The sequence below is a fragment of the Alternaria dauci genome, chromosome 2, assembly GCF_042100115.1.
Source record: "Alternaria dauci strain A2016 chromosome 2, whole genome shotgun sequence".
Taxonomy (NCBI): domain Eukaryota; kingdom Fungi; phylum Ascomycota; class Dothideomycetes; order Pleosporales; family Pleosporaceae; genus Alternaria; species Alternaria dauci.
The window spans coordinates 1,782,699-1,806,310 of record NC_091273.1 but is presented as its reverse complement, the minus strand read 5'-3'; the positions used below and the strand labels follow the sequence as shown (position 1 = coordinate 1,806,310).

Here is a 23,612-nt window from a genome sequence, read left to right as displayed (position 1 = left end):
ATTGCGAAACCTGCCAACACCCTCAGGACATGTTTTGGAAGCACAGCCTGAAAAAGCCTTGATAGCTTCCACAGTGTAACAAGGGTATATTCATCCTAACTTTGTACAAGAATCAGAGCGTCATTAGGTCCTCCAGTCGTTCGAACTCGCAGTTCATAAATACGCAAATGATAGCTTCCCGAACGGAAGTATTGTATGATGCTTTGCTGCCACTCCAAGTTCGTCACAATATCTCTACCGAAGCGCGTCTAGCCTAACCATACGCATGTATGGTGACTACAAGAAGAGCGCACATAGGAAAACAGCCACCAGAGCAGCGGTGCAGCTGGATGCAATGTGCGATGCTGCCCCTTCTGTCTCTGAAGGCTGCGCAGCGTCCCCGGTCTGGCTAGGGTTGTCATCGCTGGAGCTTGGAGTGCCGTTGGGGCTCGTGTTCTCGCCGCTGGGTGTGTTAGACCCATCGTCCGATAGAACGTTGAGCGACAGATCATTGATCTGCTGGCCATTGCTGCCGTAGACAGTCTGCTTGACGTTCCGGTCGCCAACGTCCACCAGCGCCCCGTTCTGTGGATTCTCGATGCCGTTGTCAATGAGGTCCTGGCAGCCAGGGCAGACGGCCGGAATCGTGAAGTTTTTGCTAAAATCTTGCGCGGTTATGAGGCTGGTGTCGCAATCGGGGGCTTGGATCTCGATAGACTGAGGATTGGTTGATTCGAGAGAACTGATGTCGAGCTGGTTGAATTGGTCTTGGAGGTTATCAAAATCCTTGAGAAGCCTGACAGAGCCGTCTTGCTCGATCTCGACCAGGCCGTAGTTTGCTTCCTCCTGGGAGTACTCGTAGACGAGGCCGCCAGAGAGCGCTCGCATCTGGTCTCCATAAAGCGCTTGGACCTCGTCGAACTCACGGGGAGTAACTCGGTTGCAGCCATATTCACTGTAGAAGACAGGAATGGCAGAGTTGGCGAACATGGTGACCAAGCCATCGTAGCCTGAAGTCTGGTAGTTGTCGCCATTGCACCAGCTGTAGGAGTTGAGACCAAAGAAGTCAGAGGCCGACGCATCCTCTTCGTGTACGCACTGCATGTACGCCCAGGTGTCTTGCAGGATCTCGCGGACGTCTGCAGCAGAGTAGCCGACTGGGATGGTGCGGTCGGCGTGGTTCTTGATGTAGTTCTTCATGTCACGCTGAACAGCCTGTGTCTTTGTTAGCTTGGAGGGTTGGTGAGGTTGGCTACACGGTCTGAACGTACCCGGATGTACTGAGGGTTAAACTCCGCCGTGGACAAGTCGTTCATGACCTCGTTCGCAGAGAAGAAGCCCAAGGTGTTGGGAAAGCCCTTGAAGTTCTCGACGATGCCAAACGCACGGGTAAGGTAATCGCTGTTGTAGGAAGTCCACGGTGCCTCGCGGTTAATGCTCTCTCCTGGCAAGGGCGAGTTGACATCGAGGATCATGTAGATGCCGGCAGCATTGAAGATTGAGGCGCATTTGGAGTGGTCCAGCGAAGGGTCGAGGTTGTAGACGCGGATCGTATTCACGCCCAACTTCTGCATGAGCGTGGCATCTCGCAGACAGACATCGGCATCTGTGAGAGCGTCCTCGCTGTTTGAGGGCTGGTATGCTTCCTGACCTCCAGGCTGGTAGTCAACACCAATGATCATCAACCGCTTGTTCGTGACGGTGTCGACAAAGTCCTGTCCGCGGACTTCAACGGGATGGACGGCATACGCGATCGTCGAGAAGAGCGCGGGGAGCAGCGTGACCGCGCGAGTGAACTAGGAAGATGGATTTAGCGTTGTCCAGGTGCAGGGAACATGGGTTTCATGCTCGAGAGACGGACGTACAGAAGGCATTTCAATATACGACTGTTTTCTGACAACGACCGTGAAACGAGAGACCTGGCAATGTCCAGGAGATTGCTACGACTACTGTCAAGCCTTATAACCCGTTGGTTATCTGCTCGTGTTGGTATCGCAGTGTTATGCACCAAGACTAGCTGCAGAGGACCTTGGCCGCGGAGGACAGCTAAGACGGAATCGCTTGCCGGCTACTGTACTGTGATTCGAGCGCGAAAAAACGAACGGCATGCATACAGCTAGTCCGCTGGGAAAAGATAGGACCAAAGTGACCAAAAGTGGATGCAGAGGAGAAAGGGACAAGGAGCCAGGAAGCAGAACGCAAAGACATGTCTGCTTCTTGCCGGCTGCAAGCAGGCAGCGGCCGTTGGACGTGATGCTTTGGGAAGGTGTGCTTACTGCCTGTCCCATGTGGGTAAGGACTACTTTCACGATAGCAGAAATGAGATGACCTCAGGCCCTGCGCCGCTGCCATTGCCAATGCGGCCCGCGCAGAAGGCTCTGAAGGTGCCAGGTTTAGCGTGCTCCGAGTGGGCCGAGAACATGTCCTGGCTTTACCGATGAGCTTGTGTCTTCTTGTTCCAAGGTTGTCCCAAAAAGGTAACAGGGACACGTCCAATTCGCGAGCCGTGTTGGACTTTTGACAGAAGGATCATGACGCCATTCTCCAAACAGATGGCAGGGATTGGTGCGCCCCAGCCACTTTTTGTATCTGCGCGCCAATCATTCCATCTAAACTCCGATATGCATCTTGGCAATGTTTGCTGCACATGCGGGACGGAAATGTGGCGCGCATAGTACTTGAGGACATTTCTCTAGGGGAATGTTACAAGGTCAATCACAAGGTAGATTGGTTCGGCATCAAGCCTCATCGTAACGCAGACTCATTCATATGTCGTTGGCAGAGATAATCTCTGCACTTGGGCTCCACGTCTACTTAGTCCTACAGGTGGACACATGTGGGTCCTCTTAGCCGCATGGCTTGGTTCCAAGACCCACATGCATGAGCTTGTCGTGCCACGGCGGTCGTGAAAGCCGAAGGTATGCATTTTGAGAACGCCATGTGGGCGACGTCACGTTCCATACACGTCCCGGAGCCTGAACGACGAGCAACAGCCAGGTTCAGCCAAGACAATGTCCTGACGGCCGTTGAGCTGCAAGTGACTTGACGTTTGTCTGACTTGTACGGTGGAAACTGTGACGCTGAAGCGTTGTAGCCAGCTCTCTCACACTTACTCTCATCCTGTCATGTCCACATCTCGTGTCTTCCTCTTCAGCCCGCTCTCGCCCCCCTCGATCTGGCCTTGGAACTTGGCTTGAAGCGCTTCCAGCAAGACCTCTTTGACCACCGCGAGACTGCCCACAGCCGCGTGTGTGGCTCCCTCGATCAACGCATCAGGATCTGAGCCGACGTCGCCCTTCATCCATATCTCTGTGATCTCGTCTCTCGAAGCCAGGTAGCCGACTACACATGCAGCGACGACTTCCCTGTGCTCTGCTGGACAGGGGTCAAGTATCCTAGCCAAGTCCTGCTGTTGTGTTGACTCGGGATTGCGTGTGATTGCAGCGACACCTCCGCACACTACATCCACGCAATCTATGCCGGCGTCTGTTATGGCCGCGCTGGCGACTGTTATGCACCCTGACAACACGTTCAAAAGACCCCATCCACTTCCGGTTGCGCTTTTTTCGTCTGCAGAGTCTCCCCACCAGCCGTCTTCATCACCTTCCAGGATGGTGACCACTACTTCGACTCCGCTCTTCGGCCATCTCTCTCCGATGATGACCCCCCGGAGTGCAGTCTCCAGGTGAACACCCAGATCACGCTCTGCCGCATCGCGTATGTAGCCTCGCCTTTGACGTGTCGCAAACGGGGCGAACTTGACGGTGGTCGTGAGCAAGAGCGATGGACTGAACGGCGCGCTGCGGGGAAGAGGCTTGGGGCCTTGGATAGAAGCAGTGATCTTGAGCGACGAGGTGGGCGGGATGAGCGTCGATTTGGTCGCAGGGGAGGAAGAAGGTATCTCGAGGTAGGCAGAGCCCGACGCGGAAGGTATAATGGATGTTTGGAGAACTGTTGTACCGTTTAGAGGTAGAACGTACAAGCATGGCGTGCCACATGACAGGGAATCCCCAGTTATATATGAGAGGCTCAACCATTCTCATTGCGCGCACACAAGGACCAAGAAGCAGTTCGGGCACTTACAGATCCTGCGAAGCTCGTTCGCGCCTCTTGACCTTGTCGGTCTCAATCTCTCCAGGTACTGCGGTTCTCTGATCGTTCGCGCAAACACGGGCGCACTGGTCCCGCCGCTGGGCGCATTGTTTCGTCTTCTGTCGGCGTTCATTGTGCTTGTATCTGCGTTGGGATAAACGCGCTGTGCTTGCGGATGATTTCATGGCGTTCGGAAAAGTGGATGACTAAGCACGGACCCGCCAAGAGTTCGTGACCCTCAAGTTCAATTTTCCTGCGCGTCCGGTTCAATCTTCTTTCCTTACCTCACATCCGCGCTCAAGGTACGTTGACACACGCCCACCTATCCCTCTCCCTTTCATTGATGATACCCTTGAAATAGTTCTTGCGATCTCAGATGAGCTATGAACACATGCACCACCCTCTGATCTCACATTCGAAGCTTCTGCATTTGCAAAAGACTATGCGACTCTGGCTAACTCCAGTCTAGATGCAGCTCAGGATCGAAGCGTATCGCGCAAGAGGACGGCTCTCTCCAACAGTCTAAGCATGTCATCGTTGTCGCGATCACCCGGCGTGAGACATGGGCGTATGATGAATGCGCCAGCATGCCTCTAGTCACCACATTGTCGCTAACCTGCAGCGTTTCAAGCTTTGACTGATCTATGGTAAGTCCTGATCTCCTACTTCGCTTACGCCTTATATGATGATCGTATCATTTCAGTTCTGCTACTGAATCTCTTTGAAGAAAATTCATACCGCTTACCTTTGTCTGATATAACTCTCCACACTCGATTCTTCACTTCAATCATTGAAGGATCTTGCTGACTTTGCAACCAGATGCTCACTCCGGCCTCGCACACTGCATGCCTACTTATGGTAAGCACCCCGCCCCCCAACATGTTCGCAAGGAGGAAAACTAGTCTATCCATTCAACGACATCTGTCGCCGGGTCACCCTCCCGCACCCTACCAGCCCTGGCTGGAATGACGGGTTGTGGAGTTGCACTGTTGGCTCGTCCAGCGCCGCGTAATTGTGGTCTTTGAGCCAAAAGTCGCAGTAATCCGTCTTGGGCTGCCGTGACCTGAGGCCAGGCGATGGGGGATGATTTAACACGGCTTTCTGAGCAGAAAAACTGTTATAGCATTACCACGCGGCTGTTTGAATATTGCTGACAGCGCTTAGATTGTTAGGAAGAACCGGGTTTCGTATAGTCCACGTTGTGGTTAGAATAATTGTAGATAGGAACTATAATTGCATTCATTCAATTTCTCAATCACAACACCTTGTTCAAGTGAAGGATATGCCAACCGCCCACTCCCTGACCCTACCGCAGTCCCTCGTGTGCGAACAACGCGTGTGCAATAAGTAGAATACGAATGTCGACGCTTACTCCCGTCGAGGCACGGATTCCATTCGCTGCTCAGGCGGGGAAAGGTGCTCCTGCACATCATTGCTCTACCAGTCTGAAACGGCCATACTAGGTGGCTTGGCTTGGCCTCACGCCTCGGGAACCTTGCAAGGTGTCAGCACTTGAACGACAACTATTGTGCATCTCGTCAGCCTTGCGCGTCGAGTCGATTGATTCGGCCATATCCGTGCAGACGCCAGTCAGCCATCAGCAACCGTCTGGACGTTACCGTGGCCTTAGCGAACAAATCCTCGGCCAAGCCCTACCACGGAGGTTATCAAAGACGCGCAACACTCCCGAACGCACGCGATTCGCCATCTGAGCGCCTGTATTGGACTACCCTACGTCGCAATTACTCTGTGCAGCGGCATTCCATCTCGGTCGAGAGCAGCAGCGACTGGGTGGCAGTACCGTGTTCAGCAACTGGGTGATCTGGCGGGTCTTCGGTGACCGGGGGTCTCCAAGGAGCAATTCACATCTGACACTCAACTCTCTGAATGTTGCCCTTACATTCAACGGCGAAAGGGAAAATGCACCGCCATGCCTTTTCCAACGGGGCATATCCCTCGCAGGGAGGGGGCACCTTTTCCATCCAGCCTCACAAGTAGGTCCACCACCCACGATGCACGGCGCCACTATCGCGCAGCATCTCAACCCGCGTCTCCCTCAAGACTCCGACACAAACGGTGACGATTCTGACTTTTGCTGCACCTCCAGATTCCAACCGCGATCACAGCCTGCGCTCAGACGGCGGAGAACACTGATACAGCGCTTGCTGCTTCTGGGGTCGCTGTTCTTGATCACCTTATTCTTCTTCTTCCCCGACCTGCGACCGAACCTGGGTTCCGGGCCTCTCAGCTTGATCACCTCGAACGACGATGCGCAACTCGAGACGGTGCGATACTACGACTTGAACAATGTGCAGGGGACGGCGAGGGGCTGGGAGAGGGAGGAGCGCATCCTGTTGTGCGCTCCATTGCGAGACGCGGCTCCGCATCTACCCATGTTCTTTGGCCATTTGAAGAACCTCACATATCCCCACAACCTCATTGACCTGGCCTTCCTCGTTGGAGACTCCAAGGATAACACCATCTCGCTCTTGACGGAGAAGTTAGAGGAGCTACAGGCCAACCCGGACCCCAAGCAGCAATTTGGCGAGATCTCGATCATGGAGAAGGATTTTGGACAAAAGGTCAACCAAGATGTCGAGAGCCGACACGGGTTCGCGGCACAGGCTAGCCGCCGAAAGTCAATGGCACAGGCCCGAAACTGGCTGCTGAGTGCTGCGCTACGGCCAACACACAGCTGGGTATACTGGAGAGATGTGGATGTGGAGACTGCTCCGTTCACTATTCTGGAAGATCTGATGCGGCACAACAAGGATGTCATCGTCCCCAGTACGCACAGTCATATCTAATGCAAGTGTAGATTGCTAACCTGTCACTCAGATGTCTGGCGACCACTCCCGGATTGGCTTGGCGGAGAACAGCCATACGACCTGAACTCCTGGCAAGAATCTGAGACTGCCCTCGCTCTCGCCGACACGCTCGATGAGGATGCAGTCATTGTAGAAGGCTACGCAGAGTACGCTACCTGGCGCCCGCATTTGGCCTACCTCCGCGACCCCTACGGTGACCCAGACATGGAGATGGAGATTGATGGAGTTGGTGGTGTCAGTATTCTTGCGAAAGCCAAGGTCTTCCGTTCTGGTGTCCACTTCCCTGCATTCAGTTTTGAGAAGCATGCTGAAACAGAAGGGTTCGGCAAGGTAAGCTACCACACGTCCTACCCTGCTATCGCGCTAACACATTGCAGATGGCCAAGCGCATGAAGTTCTCCGTCGTCGGTCTTCCCCACTACACTATCTGGCATCTTTACGAGCCCAGTGTCGACGACATCCGACACATGGAGGAAATGGAAAAGGAGCGCAAGGCGAAAGAGGCCGAGGAAGAGGCGAAGAAGGCCAAGGAGGCCAAGATCAAGGACAATTTTGACGAAAAGAAGAGTGACTGGGAAAAAGAAAAGGCAGCCGTCCAGGACATGGTTCAGCAAGCAAAGAACGAGGAACAGGCAGCAGCTGAAAAGAAGAAGCAACAAGAAGCGGCAGCGAAAGAGGAGTCGCACAAGGCAGACACCAACGCAGAGACGCCAGCTGAGAAGAAGGAGGGCGGGCAGTCATAGTCGTCGCAGTATTCGAGTACTTTGAAGGGTGTGAGACCTTGGTCCGCGCTGGTTTGCAATCCTACAATGCAACGGAGCATTACAGCAACGACAGTAACGACTTGGGCAGACTGAGTGCAGATGTGGACCTCTGCTTCTTTCGATCCACTGTGTGCTCTGGGTCGGAGTCGGAGCCCGGACACTTGGGGCAGCAGCGTTTCGCCGAGCCGGTGTCCGACGATGGCCTTGGAAAGCGTGTCTTTTCTCGCTTGGAGGGCGTTTGAAGACTATTTGGAGGAGTGTATACATTAGATAGCAGCTTTGCATTACGGGCGTTGTAGGCTCGACAGTAGATGGGCATTGCGTTTGTCTGTAACAACACGAAGACACGTTAAGGAATTTCTGCCGACAACCGTGACTACAGCCTGTCGTGTGTTTCGTCATGGCCGTGTGAGGCTGATTGGACCCCTGGCCTCAGCACCCCCGAAACTCCGCTGGAGCTAAGCCGCCAAATGTTCGCAGGGTACGACGACATCTCTATCCGCCGTGCAGTACGTGAGAACAGAGCCTCGAGGTGATTGCTTCTTCTGCATCTCACAATTCCGAATCCTATCCCTCCCAGCAGGCGGCACCAATTGGAAGCATGCGTGTCATCTTCCAAGTCGACTGAACTAGACATAGAGCTGTCCATGTGCCCTCCACGTTGAAGACACCCTGTCGCGCACCACATTCCAGTCGCATACACCTCCACACCCGGAACCCTCCAGCACCATGTCGAGCACGGATGGCGACGACCACGCCGCGTCCACACTCCAAGAGACCATTGTGGACCTGGATGCCCGGCCCATCACCGTCGCAGTCAACCCAGTGGCTCTGGTCGTCACAGAATGCATTACCGTCACGTCGGCGATGCGGAAGCACGCCCGCTGGGCGCATTCGTCAGTCGCAGCTATACTGGGCAGCTCGTCGAACAAGACGCCGGCCGTGCAGCGACGCGACCGCACAGGACAGGGCATCGTAAGCGCAGGCGAGCACGAGGAAGCCGTACCGAGCAGATGGGGCCTTCGCGGGAAGAAGGGCAAGAGCATGCAGGACAACCCCCTCATGTCTGCATTCGCGCGCCTGAGGAATGATCTCAAGGGCTGCAAAGGTGACGATGGCAGTCCGGACAGAACCGCAGCCAAGCTAATGCGACACCAGATATCCGCACCTTCTATACCCCCTCGATGCTCCACCCCTTTCTGCAGGTCATCCGCTCCTCATCCACGTCAGCGCCCATAACCTCGCTCGCCCTCATTGCCATCACAAAGTTCCTGTCGTACGGCATCATTGGCCATGACTCTCCACGCCTACCAGAAGCCATGCAACAGCTCTCGTCCGCCATTACACACTGCCGATTCGAGGCCAGCGATTCGGCCGCCGACGAGATTGTGCTCCTTCGCATACTCCGGCTTATGGAGGTCATGATTTCGGGGCGGAGCGGAGAAGTACTTGGCGACGAGAGTGTGTGCGAGATGATGGAAACAGGCTTGAGCATGTGCTGCCAGGCGAGACTATCGGAGCTGCTACGACGCTCGGCGGAGATTGCCATGGTCTCCATGTGTCAGGTCATTTTCCGGCGACTGAAGACGCTGGAGATTGAATCCCCAGACGAACTGGACGCCATGGACGAAGAGCTGGAAGGACAGGACGACCAAGATGGTCTGAGAATGGACCCAACAGCAAATGGCGAGGGAGATGCTGCACAGCACAAGGTGGAAGCCCTCCAGCAGCCAATCGATCCTGAAAAAGGCCATGAGGACAACGACAGTGCTGGGAACCCAGCGAGCAGTACCCTAGACCTTCCGGCAACGGCCGAGGATGGCCAGCCTCAAGCCTCCCTCGAGATCAAGCCTTACTCGCTGCCTTCCATAAGAGAGCTGTTCAGAGTTCTGGTCGATCTCCTGGACCCGCATGACCGCCAACACACTGATACCATGCGTGTCATGGCGTTGCGCATCGTGGACGTCGCCCTCGAAGTCGCCGGGCCGTCGATAGCGAGCCATCCCAGTCTGGCGAATCTGGCCAAGGATACTTTATGCAGGCACATTTTCCAGCTCGTCAGGTCAGACAACATGGCCATTCTGAACGAGTCCCTGAGAGTCGCAGGTACGTTGCTGGCCACATGCAGAAACGTGCTCAAGTTGCAGCAGGAGCTGTACCTGTCATACCTGGTCGCTTGTCTTTTTCCAAGAGTGGAGATACCACTCGAGCCCGGCATCGAGCCTTCATTGTACGAAGGTGTCCCGCATGCGCCTAGCCTGATCAAGCAGCCGCCACAGCAGAACAGCAGCTCTAGTGGCCGTTCAACGCCAGTACCCGTCAAAGATCGGCAGAAGTTAGGACTTGAAGGAGGTGCACGAAAGCCAGATGCCCGAGAAGCCATGGTAGAGAATCTAGGGGGCTTGGTTCGGATTCCATCCTACATGGCAGAACTCTTTGTCAACTATGACTGTGAGATCGACCGTGGGGATGTCTGCATGGACATAGTCGGACTCCTTTCAAGGAACGCATTCCCAGACTCTGCGACATGGAGCACCGTCAATGTACCTCCGCTGTGTCTGGACGCTCTCCTCGGTTTCGTGCAATCCATGGCCGATCGCCTGGACGACGACCCAATAACAGAAGGCTATCCTAGCGCCGAATCACTGCGCAAGCAGCGAGCACTCAAGGCTGTCATCATCCGTGGTGCAACCAAGTTCAACGAGAAGCCCAAGGCTGGTATTGCCTATCTCGCATCCCAAGGCATCATTCGAGACCCTGACGATCCCCAATGCATCGCCGAGTTCGTCAAGGGCACTACAAGAGTCGACAAGAAGGTACTGGGAGAGTTCATATCCAAGAAAGGAAATGAGGCGATACTGAGCGCATTCATCGACCTGTTCGATTTCACAGGACAGCGGATAGACGAGGCTCTTCGACAGCTCCTACACGCGTTCCGTCTCCCGGGTGAATCGGCCCTGATTGAGCGAATCCTGTCAGAGTTCTCCGAGAAGTACTTCAAGATGGCAAATCCTGAAGGCATCGCCAACCACGATGCTATTTACATCCTCACCTACGCTGTCATCATGTTGAACACGGATCAGCATAATCCCAACATGAAGCAGAAGCGGATGCAGTTTGAAGACTTCAGAAAGAATGTCCGGGGCGTCAACGACGGCAAGGACTTTGATCCAGAGTTTCTGCAGGGAATCTACGAATCCATCAAGAACCGGGAGATTATATTGCCCGAGGAGCACAGTGACCGAAACGCATACGACCACGCGTGGAAAGAGCTGTTGGTCAAGTGTCAGTCGACCTCGGACATTGTCATCTGCGACACCAACATTTTCGATTCGGACATGTTTGCTGCAACGTGGAAGCCAATCATCGCGACACTGTCTTACGTGTTCATGTCCGCCACTGACGACGCTGTCTTTTCACGCGTTGTTCAGGGCTTCGACCAGTGCGCGCAGATTGCGGCCAAGTACGGATTGACTGATGCTCTTGACCGTATCATTTCGTGTTTGTCATACATCAGCACACTCGCTCCTGATGTGCCGCCAAGCACTTCGCTCAACACAGAAGTCCAAGCTGACAAAAAGAGCGTCATGGTCAGCGAGACTGCCGTGCGATTCGGTCGCGACGGCAGGGCGCAACTGGCGACTGTGGTCTTGTTCCAGGTCATCAAGGGTAATGAAGCATCGATAAGAGATGGATGGCAACACGTAAGACTGCCAACTTTGTCTCGGAATATCACTAACATTCTTAGCTCATCCGCATCATGGTGAACTTGTTCGTCAATTCGCTAATACCACCGTACTTCCTCTCCTTCCAGAAGACGCTTGCTCTATCGCCGATACCACTCCAGAATCCTGCGCAAGTTATCGACCGCGCAGAGCGCCCGGCAGACACTGGCATATTCTCGGCGCTGACATCCTACGTCTCGAGCTTTGCCAACGATGAGCCTCCTGAGCCATCAGATCAAGAGATCGAGTACACGCTCTGCACCGTCGACACCGTCAAAGAGTGTCACTTCGAAGACATCCTTGCGAACATCAGCCAGCTACCTGTGGAGTCTTTGCGGTCGCTTCTGGCCTCGCTGCTTGAGCACCTTCCTGAAGATGGCTCCCCTAGAGTTATCGTTGTGAAGCCTGAAATACCTGGCGCGAGTCCGCGGACGACTGGCCCGAGGCAGAAGGGCAAGGGTCCGCTCTACGATCCAAGCCTTGTCTTTGTGCTCGAGTTAGCGACCGTTCTAGCGTTGAGAGACGAAGAGACGGTCAGGGAGCTCGCAAAGGATGTGACCGATGCTTTGACGTCTGTCATACGGGACGCTCCTAAACACCATTACGTGGTAATTGCGCGATCCGTTTACTATCTGCTAAGCCTTCTGAAAGCTAGCAATGTAAGTCTCGATGCCCTGCAGAAAATTCATGTGCTGATTGATTTAGGATTACGACTTTATCCGTGCACCAGTCCTCATGCACACGTTCTCAAGCTTCAATGATTCTCTTCTGCATGAGTGCGCCCAGCCAATCTTGAAGGGACTGACAGACTGCTGCAAAGGGCCCAATGCCCTCCGCAGTGAGCTTGCGGGCTCACCAGACTTCTGGACCATTCTCAATAGGCTCGCGAGCGTGCCTGATGCTGCAGGGGACGTTTTCCAGCTTGTCGAAGATCTTACCACTTCCCCTCAACCTGGCATTACTGCTGACAACTACGAAGCCGCGATTGCGCTTCTCAACGAGTTCGCAACTGCGGCCCAAGTTGGTGCACGAGACGAGCAGCTGCATGACCAGGCTGCACGACGTAACAAGGGTCAGAAGCCTAAGAAGCTCGAGAACAGCGAGATAGTGGTACGCGGCAGCACTGCCATGAGTATTGTCTTCCAGCTCTCCAGCAGAGTGCCGAACTTCATCGAGCAGTCTCACCTCGAAACCACTGAAGGTAAAGAAACAGATATCTCAACGAGCTTTAAAATGCTAACATACTCCCAGCATGGACGGCTTACTGGTCCCCCATCCTCAAGACCCTCGCGCATCAATGTCTTAATCCATGCCGTTCGTTACGCCAGCAAGCCTTCTCCTCACTTCAACGCACCCTTCTTTCCAACGATCTCGCCTCGCCTGAACACCGAGAGTGGACCGCAATCTTCAGCGAAGTCTTGATCCCACTCATCACGCAGCTTCTCAAGCCAGAAGTCTATCAGTCTGATCCGCTAGGGATGAGCGAGACCCGGGTCCGAGCTGCTACACTGCTGAGCAAGGTTTTTCTACATTACCTGGTGCTGCTCGATGGATTGTCTGATAAGGGAAAGGAGGATGGCGAGAAGAGCCTGTCTTTTGAGGAGTTGTGGATTACGATTGTGGGAATAATGGACCGCCTGGGCAACAGCGGACAGGGCGACATGGAAGAAGCCGTCGCCGAGAATCTCAAGAACATGCTTCTGGTACTCAGTAACGGCGGATACCTTGCGCCACCTGACGAAAACCCGCAACGAGAGGACCTCTGGCATGAGACGTGGAAACGCATCAATCGCTTCCAACCCAGCCTTTTCGCTGAGTTGTTCCCAAACGAAGCCGGAAAGCGTGCGAAGCCGCGACCCAGCAAGGACGAACGAGCGGCGAAAAGTGAGCCTGTCATCGATGGCAGGGAGATGGATGTTGCCGAGAGGAAAAAGGGCAGCAGCAGTAGTAATGGTGGAACAGCAGACGATAGTGAGGAGGGCACGGAAGCCCAGGAGAAGGTCGCAGAGAAGGAGGGCTAGGAGCTACTTCAGTACCAAGGGGCCTGAAGACAGGACGTGTGTGTGCATGATTACTGCCAAGTTATTGCATAGACGAGTTGAGAAGCGACGACGGTAACATGACGCCATGCGCATCTTTTTTGTTCATCTATTGCTTGCCATCATGCCCACATCAAGGGTTTGTGTGAGGTGCTTTAATTACATCTGTCGAGGTGTTTCAAAAGTCCAACCCAAAAAAGGACTGGGAACCACTCAGCTAGCCCAAGTCTCACAGGCTCAGCGGCATATATCAAGCACATTGGGATGTTATCCATGTCACAACATCAACCGCAAGGTTAGGATGTGAACGTGTCTATCGTGTGTCATTCGTACTGTTCTAGAGTGCAGCGAAAGGATAGGTAGCTCGATGCAGCAGATAGTATATACAACCATGTCCTGTGCATAGCCAGAGCGCCTCTGCTTTGATGAGACAACGCCTTGACACCTTGTTGCACCAGAATCCCCTCGTAAATATACTATAGAGAAATGTGCTCCATAGCCCACAGAACACAAAGCCGAAAGTTTAACGCCGTCGTCAGTAAAGCCATTCACTCATCAAGTTTGCTCATCCCCTTTGCTCTCTTTGGGCTGCTGGCGCGGCTCTTTATTCTCTCCCGGCTATACGTCCGGCTCAACTCGAAGGCGCTCGGAGGACTCAGACCGAGACCCGTGCCCTCTCTGACCACATCTCCGGTTGTCGTGGCGCCGAAATAGCTTGATCCGCCAGGAGCAGGCTCGGTCTTGATTTGCGGCGTCGCCCAGCCACTCGTCCTGCCCACTTTGGACCCCTCGGACGAATCCGAAAATTCGTTATCTGACGAGTCCAGATAAGTCTCTTCAAGCTCGAACTCGTTTGGCGCATCCCCATCTTCCAAGTCAACACGTTCATAAGGTTGCTGAGTGTGAGACGAGGCGCCGCCGAGGCCAAAAAGTTTGGCTGGAAAGCCGCGGCCGCGACGGCGGTGGAGAGGATCTTTGCCCTGCTTGTTCTTGAAGAGTCTGCTGATGGATTGCCGGACTTTAGTCCTCTTCTCCTTGCCAAGTATGAGGCAGAAGATGAAGACGAAGATGAAGATCATGATGAAAAACCCAGGTATACGTTGTGGATGCTCGACGAAGAGGCGGTGCCAGTCGCTGTCTGATTCGTACTGTCTGGGCACGCCACCAGGGTATTGGAAGTCCGATGGTATGCCGGGAACGTTGGAGCCAAAGCCTACTGCCAGTGCCTTTTCAGACGGCGGTGGTACCTCGCTCGAAGCGTAAAGGACCATCTTCCCGAGAGTCCAACTGACTTCCACGTCGTTGATCTTGTTGACTGCTTGGAACGGGTCCAGGAAACCCTTTGTCTTTGCGTTGTCGATGACCGCTTTGGTGGTGTTTTGGTCACCCTTCATGTCTTCGATACCCACTCGAGGGACGCCAATTCCATCGTGAAGCACATTGATGATCCAGGAGGCTTTGAAGCAGACCTCCCGTGCCTTTTCCTCGTCAATCTTACGGCCCCACTTTTCCTTCTTGATGCCCTTCTCTATGCTCTTCCAGTCTTGACTACAGAACTCGTCCACTCGCTCCTGGTATGTTTTGAGATCGTATGCCTTGTCCTTGTGTCCGTGTTCGAAGATCTCATGCGTGGTATGCCAGTATTCGGAGACGCCTACAAAGTGGTTTACACTGAAGTCGATGGCAGGTACATGCTGGCCGTTGAACAAACATGGTGAGTCTTTGCACTCCTTCTCCTTCTCAAGGAGCGGGAAAGTCCGATGCAAACATTCAGCGAACTTGCCTGTTCCGATCAGTTTCGCCGCCGTCTTCTGTTCAGGCTCATCATCATCGTCGTCGTCCGAGTCGATGGTCTTGCCGTCTTTTGTGACTTCTACCTGGAGATCTGCTGGTAGGCAAGGATCAGGTAGCTCATTCTCCGCGCTCGACTCCAACAAGGCCTTGATATACCGCTCTCTCGCTTGATTGACGCCAAACCCCAACCAAGTTGTCACAAAGACCTTGTACTCGAGCGGTGTACCATCGACGGTTCGTAGGCGCATGAGCGTCAAATCGTTCGCGTGCTTTTCGGCTTCGGTGGCATTCGGGGCGAAGGCGATCTGAGCCGATGCGCCTCCCATGTCCAGAAATCCGTACGTGTTGTGTCCCTTGCCATGGTCGTGTTCCTTTGGCTGGTCGAACCCGCCGAGCAGGTAATTCGCCGCTATCCAACCATACAGGCCCTCTGTCTCTCCTGGGATGACCTGCACGTGCACATCGCAATCGGGCAGCTGAAACTGAGTGGTACTACGCGCAAACTCGCAGACCTCCTTCAAAACTTCTTTCCGTTGTCGCTCAGGGAGTATGCGCATGCCCGCTGTCGCAAGCAGGAATAGAGGCGTGTTCGGGACTTCTTCGAGGGGCACATGTTTGAGCGCATGACTGAGGAGCTTGTCGAGGTGTTCGGACCCGACGTCGTGGGGGTGTTCGCCGAAAGTTGAGATACCTGTCCCGTCTTCAGTCAGACGACTGTTGGCCAGTCCCTCATTGCCGACATACCTGGATGTATCTTCTTGGTCCACTTCTTATCGGTTTCTATGACAGGCAGGCTGTGCAGTTGTGCGTCGCTGGCCTTCTTGCGAGCTGCGTCGCTATTGAGCCATCGGTAGATATGGACGCGCGTCCCCTATGGTGTTGTTAGCTGGAACCCTGCGATAACGGCACACCGACTGCTTGGACAGCTTACAGAGGACCCAGCATCCAAGACGACACCATATCTCCCTGTTCACCAAATAATGTCAGCGTGCGAGCTGTGTGGGGGCATAGGGCGCCATGGAGGTGACTGCGTACACTTTCCCATTGGGAGAATCAGGGTCCAAAGACGGCTATCGAGCAAACGCGCATGCGAAAAGCAACAATGTGTATTACAAGAGATATGTCGGAAGAGGGCGGTAGCGGCGCGGCCGGAATCGAATAGGTGGTTTGCGTAAAACGAGCGACGTATAGGGAGGGGAGGAGAGCAGTTGGCGGAGGCAGACAGGTAAAGGTTGAGACTTGGACCCTGGTCGCTGGCGACGGCGGCGCCGCTTCCAGAAGGTGCATGGATCAGCGTCCCGCGCCCGCTGCGACGTTTTATGGGGCGGAACAAATGTGCGAGCGGCCATTTACCGGCGATTTGTGACGTGAGGCCTGGTGCCTCGGACGCCATGGTCGTTTTCACTCTCAAGCGAGCCCCATGCTTGCATTGTTGCTTTTCACAGACTTGAACACGCCAAGTTGTAGGGGCGCTGAACGCCGCTCGCAGGTGCAATATCAACGGGCGCCGGTACGGTTGTCGCCCAAGGCTTCGACAATCAGACACTCGGTACCGCGTCCAATGGGTGCAGGGGGGCGGCAATAACGAGGGCCAGTAGTGTCGTGCATGAACACGCCCAGCGCTTCAAACAGAATAACTATGACGCATGAGCATCGTCCATGCCAGGTCCACGAGGCAGCATGTCAACCGGCACTGGAAAAAATAGGGTCGGCCATGCTAAATTTAATAGGACTAGCGCCTAACATGTTCTAAACATATTTAGAATATGTTTAGATATATTTATCTTTACTCTTATATATATCTATTATATTTTATAAGAATAAAGATATAAAAGATAATACTAGTATTATCTATCTTAAAATATAAAAAATCTTTATTTTAGATAGAGATATTGAGAAAAAAAGAACTTAAAAAAGTATTAAGAATATGTTTAGAACACGTTAGAAATATATTTAGCCTATTACATAATCTATACTAGGCTATACTAGCATATACATAGACCTTTTTTAAGATTAAAATTACCTAATATAGCTAGGTTATGGCCGACCCTATTTTTTCTATAGCCAGGTGACATGCATCCATGCCAGGTCCACGTGACATTTGACTGTTCACCTTGATTGGGCGATGACTCAAGTGAATGGGACGCGCAAGCTGGCATCGCGCGAGTAGACTGGGCGAAGCAGTGGCTCTGCTCAATCATTCGGAATGGCGCGAGCATCCTCGTCCGATCGACAAAAATAGTTACGATCTAGCCAATCGCAAAAACAAATACTTATGTGTGACCTCGAGGCGATTTGAACGCCTAGCCTTCAGGATACTCCAGAGGAACTGGAATCTGACGCGCTACCATTGCGCCACGAAGCCAGTCTTGTTGATTTGGATGAAATGCCTAATAGATAAAACATATACTGATGTTAAAAGCTGTGACAGCTATCCAAGGTATGGCGGTATCTGATCATGCGCTAGGCAGTTGGTGGGGCAGTTTGCGTATGAACACTCTTCGTCCGAAAACATCCTCCATGGAGAACAACTAGGCTTCATCACGTAGACATATACAGCTATCTTCAACTATCAAACAAGCTCAACGTCCAAGCATTAAGCTTAACTCAGTAACTCAGTCCTCAAGTAAGAACCTCAAGAACGCTTTGGCAATAGTCACCCCGTCATGGCGGTTCCCGACTCTCGCCAGGGCATCCTTTGCCTGCTCATCTTCAAAAATACCCTGCTCCGCCCTCATCTTGACCAAGTACGACACGATAGGCTCGGTGAACTCGGGATGCCCTTGGACAGAGATGAGCCTGTCCTTCTTGTACATACCCTGCACTAAACACCTTGGAGATCCACCCAGTTTCTCTACGCCTTCTGGATATTCGAAGACGATATCTTTATGCATTTGGTGGATTGCCTGTGAAGTTAGCGGACAGATCGTGGTTGCTTGGGGCTAGGAGACATGCCAAAGTATCTTGTTGAAAAATCTCTTTGCCCTTGGCCGTCAGTTGCACTGGCAAGACCGATATTTCCCAGCCGTCGTCGCTGCGTCCGACTTTGGCCCCTAGGGCTCTCCCAAGAATCTGATGACCAAAGCAAACACCGATGATACGGATGCGATCTTGCTTCAGCAGTTTCTCCGTGAAGTCGACCAGCTTCAGGATCCACGGGTCGTTGTCGAAGGAGTTGTACTCTGTGCCATATTAGTCACGCTCGTCAGCATTGCTTTTTCGGGTGGCGCATACTCGAGCCCGAAATAAGTACGGCATCTATGTTGTCCAAATCTGGGTATTCCTGCGCTGTCACCACATCGTATGCGCTCAACTCTAAATCTTGCTTCGGCGATAGGCCCAGTTCCGCCGCGGCGGTTTCCAATAACGTGGTGAAAATGCGATCATATCTGCCGTACTTCTCAACAACAGCTGCCGGCGGGGTGTCGCATTCGAGGATAGCTATTCTAAGAGGCGTCTTCATGTTGCTGAAGTCTACGATTCGAGTTGCAAAGTGCAAGTTAACGCCGTCCTTGATAGCGGCCAAGTGACGGCGAGTTCGGGAGCACTAGCGTGGTCCGGCTCGTTGGCACCTGCACCACGAAAGCTTGACAGCTCGGGCTCTCCCTGGTCTTTCATCTTTGCTGAGCCAATCCCAGCGGCGGCGTGAACCCGAGACTCAAACACGAACCGCCATTGACAAGAAGACAATTGACTTCTCCTGGTATGTCGTCAAACGCATCCGAGCGAACACCACTGCTTCGCGCCGATTCGGCGAGCCATCGGGATCACTCTCATCTAATTACCGACGACGCTGTCACAGCTGCAGAGGTAGCGCGACAGGGAGAGGGCGGCGCACCTCAGTTTCCAGCATCAGGAAACGGCAAAGACGGACTACCCGCTTCATCACCCGAGACTAATCGTAACGGGCCCAACATCGTGCACGAGACAGAGAGCCTGGTCAAATTTCAGAATGATGGAAAGCTTGAAGGCGTCGGCATGTGGAGATTTCGACTAGTGTTTGGTGGCATCCTGCTAGGGTACTTTGTGAGTTCTGGAAGGACTTTGAGATTCTGATACTGACTATGTGCTTGTAGATTGCCATGTTTGACTCTACTTTGATGGCATCAAGTCATCCAGTCATTACATCGTACTTTCACGCTTCAAATTCAGCGTCTTGGCTATCGACGGCCTTCTTGCTTACATCAACATCGCTCCAACCACTGATGGGACGACTCTCAGACACTCTTGGTCGTCGGCCATTGTATCTGGCCGGTCTTGTTGTCCTTGCAGCCACGACCGCATGGTGTGCACTTGCGCAAACCATCGGCAGCTTCATCGCGGCGCGAGCTTTCTGTGGCATCGGTGCGGCTGGAGTCTTGTCAATGGGTAACATCATGACCAACGATCTCGTCAGCATCGAGGTCCGAGGGACTTACCAAGCCTACATTAACCTCTTCTACGGAGGTGGATCCGCGTGCGGAGCAGCTTTTGGCGGAGTCTTATGCGACAAACTAGGATGGCGGATGACTTTTGCTATACAGATCCCTGTCCTCGTCTTGCTCTCGATTAATGCCATGTTCACCACGCCATCTTCCCTTGGTCCAAACCTGGCCAAACGCTACGGCTTAAGTCTCAGGGAGGGTCTCAAGGGATTTGATGTTGCTGGATCCATGCTGTTAACAGTGTCCGTCGCGTTCCTCATACTAGGATTGAACCTTGGTGGCAACATATATCCATGGAGACATTGGATCGTTATCACTTCGCTCGTGGTAGCAACCGTCACAGGCGCTATTCTTGTCAAAGTCGAGTCGAAGGCTCCGCGAGCGGTCATGCCGCTGCCTATGTTGTTTAGCAAACCGCGAGGCAACCTCGTCTTCAACAATTTCTTCGCTCAGGTGGGAATGAACACCATATTATTTAACGCACCGCTGTACTTTCAAGCTGTCGAACTTGAGACCGCTTCGGTGTCCGGGTTCCGCCTTGCAGGCCCCTCTGTTGCCCTCACCATATGCGGCGTCTCTGCAGGCTTCATCATGACTGCGACCGGGCGCATGAAATGGCTGATCGTTGTTGGCTCTATTTCTATGCTATCGGGCGCTTTATGCCTCTCTGTAATGTGGGACGGAATACCAAAATGGCTTGCCACCATCTTCCTAGTTCCGTCTAGTATAGGTCAAGGTTTGAGCTTCCCAGCAACGAGCCTTGCAGTTCTTGCGACAAGCACGCATGAGGATCAAGCAGTCATGACCAGTACACTCATCTTATGGCGCAGCTTGGGGATTGTAATGGGTGTCTCACTGAGCAGCCTCATCTTGCAGAACGCTTTGACATCGCACCTAGAGACCCTAGTGTCCGGACACAACAAGGCCAAAGTATGTATTGTTTCGGTTCAAAAGTTCGGGGGGTGCCGCTGCGCCGCCATCCTGATCACACTGTCCGAGGCTAATTTGTCCCGCTAGATCGTACAACGTGTTCGTAAATCGGTCCGCAGCATTGCCGACCTAGACCCCAAACATCAGAGTCAAGGTTCGTAGTACTCCTATAACGTTCTACTCATATAACCGGGTCACCAGTCTGCTTTTGCATGGTACTGGCACTAACTTCGTTGACAGTTATCGAGGCATATAGTCGTAGCCTGCGCCTAGTTTTCATCTCTGCAATTGTCATGTTCGTTGTGGTCAATCTGCTAGTGGTCACGATAGACTTGCCGCAGCTGAAGAGGAAGACATGTTCTGATGACGAAGATCAAAGAACGGAGGAGGCAGTGACTCGATAGTACGATCGATCGTACACGATAGCCGGTTTCAAATTCCATTTGTGTACACTAGGATATGGGTTCGCCACCTACAACGCCCACTTGGCGAACCACTTCAGAATGAACGGCGTAGCGTCCCATGTTGTTGGTCCATTTCTCAGCGTGTCGAATGGTTCACCTTGGGCCTTGCGACTGGGCCATCCGTGACCAAATCCTTGGATAGCTCTATGAACAACAACATCTTTCACCCCACCGCACTGCCAGCGGCGCTCTGTTACCCTGTCACTGGCTACATCCGCGGCCGGGGGTTTGCTCGGACAGTTATTGCGCTTCGCCCAACCCTCAACCCAGTTTAGAACTGGAATGGAGGCTGGTGGCGGATTGTTGTTACCATCATACGCAACCACAGTGTCGTTCAGCCCGTGCAGGTTCATGTAGGGAAGTGCTCGACCCTGCAGGTCTGGAATGCACTTCCCCTCGAACAGAGGTTCTGTCAGACTGGCGTCCGGGTAGAATGCGCCCGCCACGGTTGCAAAGGCAGCAAATCGCTTGTTTAGCTTTGGATCGCACATTAGAAGTCCAGTCAATCCACCACCGTTCGAAAGACCGGCAGCATATACGCGGCTCTCATCGATGCAGAGCGTTGATGTGAGATGGGTAAGGAGTTCATCGACAAAGATTCTGTCGTCAATCACCGAGGATGTCGGAGCTAATGGGTCGCCTAGCCATTGCACCTGAAGTATATTGTCAGTTCCATCCATTTTTCTTCTCGACGAGGTACGTCAGTTCGAGGTACTTACACCAGGGGCCTGGACATTCATGCCTTCTGGGTAGACTACGATTGTATTCGGATTGAAAGCCGGATTGGACAGCTCGCTGATGACTTCTATGCTCCTGGCTGGCTGTTGCTGACCATGGAAAGCGATTACCAGCGGCGCAGCCTTGCGATTGGAGGCGTCGAATGAAGAGGGTAGGTAGAGAATGTATTGACGCTCGGTAGTCTTGCCAATGACGGATTTGGAAGCTATTGTCACATTGGTCGTCGATTTACCAGGCGTGAGACCCGATGGCAAGATACGTCCACAGCCGGAGCTAGCAGCGAGCGCTACAGGGCAAAGAGCATATAGGATGACAGAGAGAGTGTGCATAGCTGTAACGAGGATGTGCGAAGAACGGATGGTCGTAGAGCTATAGTAGAGACAATTGTGGTGTGCTCTTATATAAAGCCCCTGTACACAATCGGAAGATCCGACCCGAGGAGTAAGGCCGTACGAAATGACAGGATACTATAGAATCGGCCCGCCCAGCTGTTTAAATACGAGTCCGGTCAGCAACATCAATGCTTATTCGGGCCGAATTAGTAAGGATCTCGTAGGAAGCAGCGACAATACTAAGGTACGATGATTTTTTTGTTTTCTGCAAGGGGGGAGTATCATCAAAATAGAACTTCAAAAAAGTGACAAGCAGCTATCTCTCTATTTATTAGTCGCAAAAGTTAAGAAAAAAGATAAAGTAATAACGAAGTTCGAACGCTAGACTAATGTAAGGGGCTACGCTACGAAAGCTATCGCATAGGTATCCCTAAGTTTTTATTTAGAAGAAAAGAGAACTATATGCTACCTTATCCTAAAGGTTAATTAGGGGCGGCTTAGATTATCCTTAAGTCTAAAGTTTAAAGGTTAAGTCTAAGCGTTATTTAGACGTGTTAGTTGTAAACTATATATAGAGGGGTAATAAAAAGAGAAAGTCTATTAAAAGGTTAAAGTTTTTAAACTAATATATCCTAAGGACTAAGTTAGCTAACGACTAACTTTATATATATTTAGAAAGATAAAAACTTACTCTAGTAGATAGGCTACTCGTATATTTACTTAGTTAGTAAACTATTAAGATAAATAAGTATAAAGTTAGGTATAAGAAAAAAGATATTATATATCCTATATAACTTTTTAGTTATATAGGAAAGTATTTTATTACTAAATATCTATTAGGACGAGGTACTTAATATAGTAGGGAGATATTAAAACATTAAAAAGAGTATATATTATAGTTATTATTCTATAGCTAAATACTATTTAGCTAGTTTATATAGGGCCTCTTTTTCTTATACTATCCTTAAGCCTAATAGCTCTTTAATTACTTGTACTTTTTTTTATTTCTCTACTACATCTCTCCCCTATTTAAGAAGAAGGCCTCTTCTTCTTTAACTAGAATAACTCTTAGACTTATTACTATATATTAAAACCTATATATAACCCTAATAAGTAGACTTATAAATCCTTAACTAGATACTAAAGTCCTCTCTTCTAATATAATTTACTTACTATCTATCTTATACCTCCTTATACTATATCCCTTAATTCCTATTATAATTTTAAATCTTCCCTACTAAACTATCTTTATTTAGCTTTAGCCTTTATAGACTTTTTTTATTATTATAGTATATTTAGAGACTTTTTTTAAGATAAAGTGTTAACTAGGTAACTCTAGGCTTATATAAGCCTGTATTTAGTACTACTAGTATATATAGTATATTATAAATACTAGACACTAAAGATATATAATTAAATTATACGCTTACTAGAGATAAGATAATTTATAGTAACCTTCTAACTTATATACTATCCTTTACTATTTCTATACTTTATAGCTAC

The 23,612-nt window shown here is 51.8% G+C and overlaps 8 protein-coding genes across 8 annotated transcripts; 3 read left to right on the top strand and 5 right to left on the bottom strand.

Moving 5' to 3' along the window:
- Positions 1–73: 73 nt before the first annotated feature.
- ACET3X_002611 (uncharacterized protein) lies at positions 74–2,514 on the bottom strand. Its single transcript, XM_069449372.1, has 3 exons — positions 1,845–2,514; positions 1,251–1,775; positions 74–1,194 (listed from the first exon to the last, which is right to left on the bottom strand). Exons 1-3 carry the CDS (start codon positions 1,851–1,853, stop codon positions 277–279), a joined length of 1,452 nt encoding a protein of 483 aa, XP_069309158.1. The 5' UTR covers positions 1,854–2,514; the 3' UTR covers positions 74–276.
- A 580-nt stretch (positions 2,515–3,094) lies between these two features.
- Positions 3,095–4,204, bottom strand: ACET3X_002610 (uncharacterized protein; the record flags this gene model as incomplete). Its single annotated transcript, XM_069449371.1, has 2 exons — positions 3,095–3,930; positions 4,063–4,204. 2 exons carry the CDS (start codon positions 4,202–4,204, stop codon positions 3,095–3,097), a joined length of 978 nt encoding a protein of 325 aa, XP_069309157.1.
- A 1,879-nt stretch (positions 4,205–6,083) lies between these two features.
- On the top strand, positions 6,084–7,642 carry ACET3X_002609 (uncharacterized protein; the record flags this gene model as incomplete). Its single annotated transcript, XM_069449370.1, has 3 exons — positions 6,084–6,858; positions 6,910–7,229; positions 7,277–7,642. The coding sequence occupies 3 exons, from the start codon at positions 6,084–6,086 to the stop codon at positions 7,640–7,642; spliced, it is 1,461 nt and encodes a 486-aa protein (XP_069309156.1).
- A 520-nt stretch (positions 7,643–8,162) lies between these two features.
- On the top strand, positions 8,163–13,507 carry ACET3X_002608 (uncharacterized protein). Its single transcript, XM_069449369.1, has 5 exons — positions 8,163–8,771; positions 8,822–11,367; positions 11,412–12,047; positions 12,094–12,589; positions 12,640–13,507. The coding sequence occupies exons 1-5, from the start codon at positions 8,393–8,395 to the stop codon at positions 13,407–13,409; spliced, it is 4,827 nt and encodes a 1,608-aa protein (XP_069309155.1). The 5' UTR covers positions 8,163–8,392; the 3' UTR covers positions 13,410–13,507.
- Positions 13,508–13,740: 233 nt separating this feature from the next.
- ACET3X_002607 (uncharacterized protein) lies at positions 13,741–16,266 on the bottom strand (the record flags this gene model as incomplete). The annotated part of the gene is made up of 4 exons (XM_069449368.1): positions 13,741–15,912; positions 15,966–16,092; positions 16,153–16,187; positions 16,257–16,266. 4 exons carry the CDS (start codon positions 16,264–16,266, stop codon positions 13,976–13,978), a joined length of 2,109 nt encoding a protein of 702 aa, XP_069309154.1. The 3' UTR covers positions 13,741–13,975.
- Positions 16,267–17,687: 1,421 nt separating this feature from the next.
- ACET3X_002606 (uncharacterized protein) lies at positions 17,688–18,699 on the bottom strand. Its single transcript, XM_069449367.1, has 2 exons — positions 18,456–18,699; positions 17,688–18,403 (listed from the first exon to the last, which is right to left on the bottom strand). The coding sequence occupies exons 1-2, from the start codon at positions 18,682–18,684 to the stop codon at positions 18,108–18,110; spliced, it is 525 nt and encodes a 174-aa protein (XP_069309153.1). The 5' UTR covers positions 18,685–18,699; the 3' UTR covers positions 17,688–18,107.
- A 227-nt stretch (positions 18,700–18,926) lies between these two features.
- Positions 18,927–20,979, top strand: ACET3X_002605 (uncharacterized protein; the record flags this gene model as incomplete). The annotated part of the gene is made up of 4 exons (XM_069449366.1): positions 18,927–19,247; positions 19,298–20,575; positions 20,663–20,729; positions 20,816–20,979. 4 exons carry the CDS (start codon positions 18,927–18,929, stop codon positions 20,977–20,979), a joined length of 1,830 nt encoding a protein of 609 aa, XP_069309152.1.
- A 68-nt stretch (positions 20,980–21,047) lies between these two features.
- Positions 21,048–22,106, bottom strand: ACET3X_002604 (uncharacterized protein; the record flags this gene model as incomplete). Its single annotated transcript, XM_069449365.1, has 2 exons — positions 21,048–21,692; positions 21,759–22,106. 2 exons carry the CDS (start codon positions 22,104–22,106, stop codon positions 21,048–21,050), a joined length of 993 nt encoding a protein of 330 aa, XP_069309151.1.
- Between the last annotated feature and the right edge of the window lie 1,506 nt (positions 22,107–23,612).

What these genes read in the sequence shown, in the direction of transcription:
- ACET3X_002606 (XM_069449367.1), bottom strand. Translation starts at nt 18,684, where the DNA reads ATGAAGACGCCTCTTAGAATAGCTATCCTCGAATGCGACACCCCGCCG. An exon ending in CGTACTTATTTCGGGCTCGA is followed by an intron (nt 18,404 to 18,455) that starts GTATGCGCCACC and finishes AATATGGCACAG; the next exon opens with AGTACAACTCCTTCGACAAC.
- ACET3X_002608 (XM_069449369.1), top strand. Translation starts at nt 8,393, where the DNA reads ATGTCGAGCACGGATGGCGACGACCACGCCGCGTCCACACTCCAAGAG. An exon ending in TAAGAGATGGATGGCAACAC is followed by an intron (nt 11,368 to 11,411) that starts GTAAGACTGCCA and finishes TAACATTCTTAG; the next exon opens with CTCATCCGCATCATGGTGAA. An exon ending in TCACCTCGAAACCACTGAAG is followed by an intron (nt 12,590 to 12,639) that starts GTAAAGAAACAG and finishes ACATACTCCCAG; the next exon opens with CATGGACGGCTTACTGGTCC.
- ACET3X_002611 (XM_069449372.1), bottom strand. An exon ending in TTAACCCTCAGTACATCCGG is followed by an intron (nt 1,195 to 1,250) that starts GTACGTTCAGAC and finishes ACAAAGACACAG; the next exon opens with GCTGTTCAGCGTGACATGAA.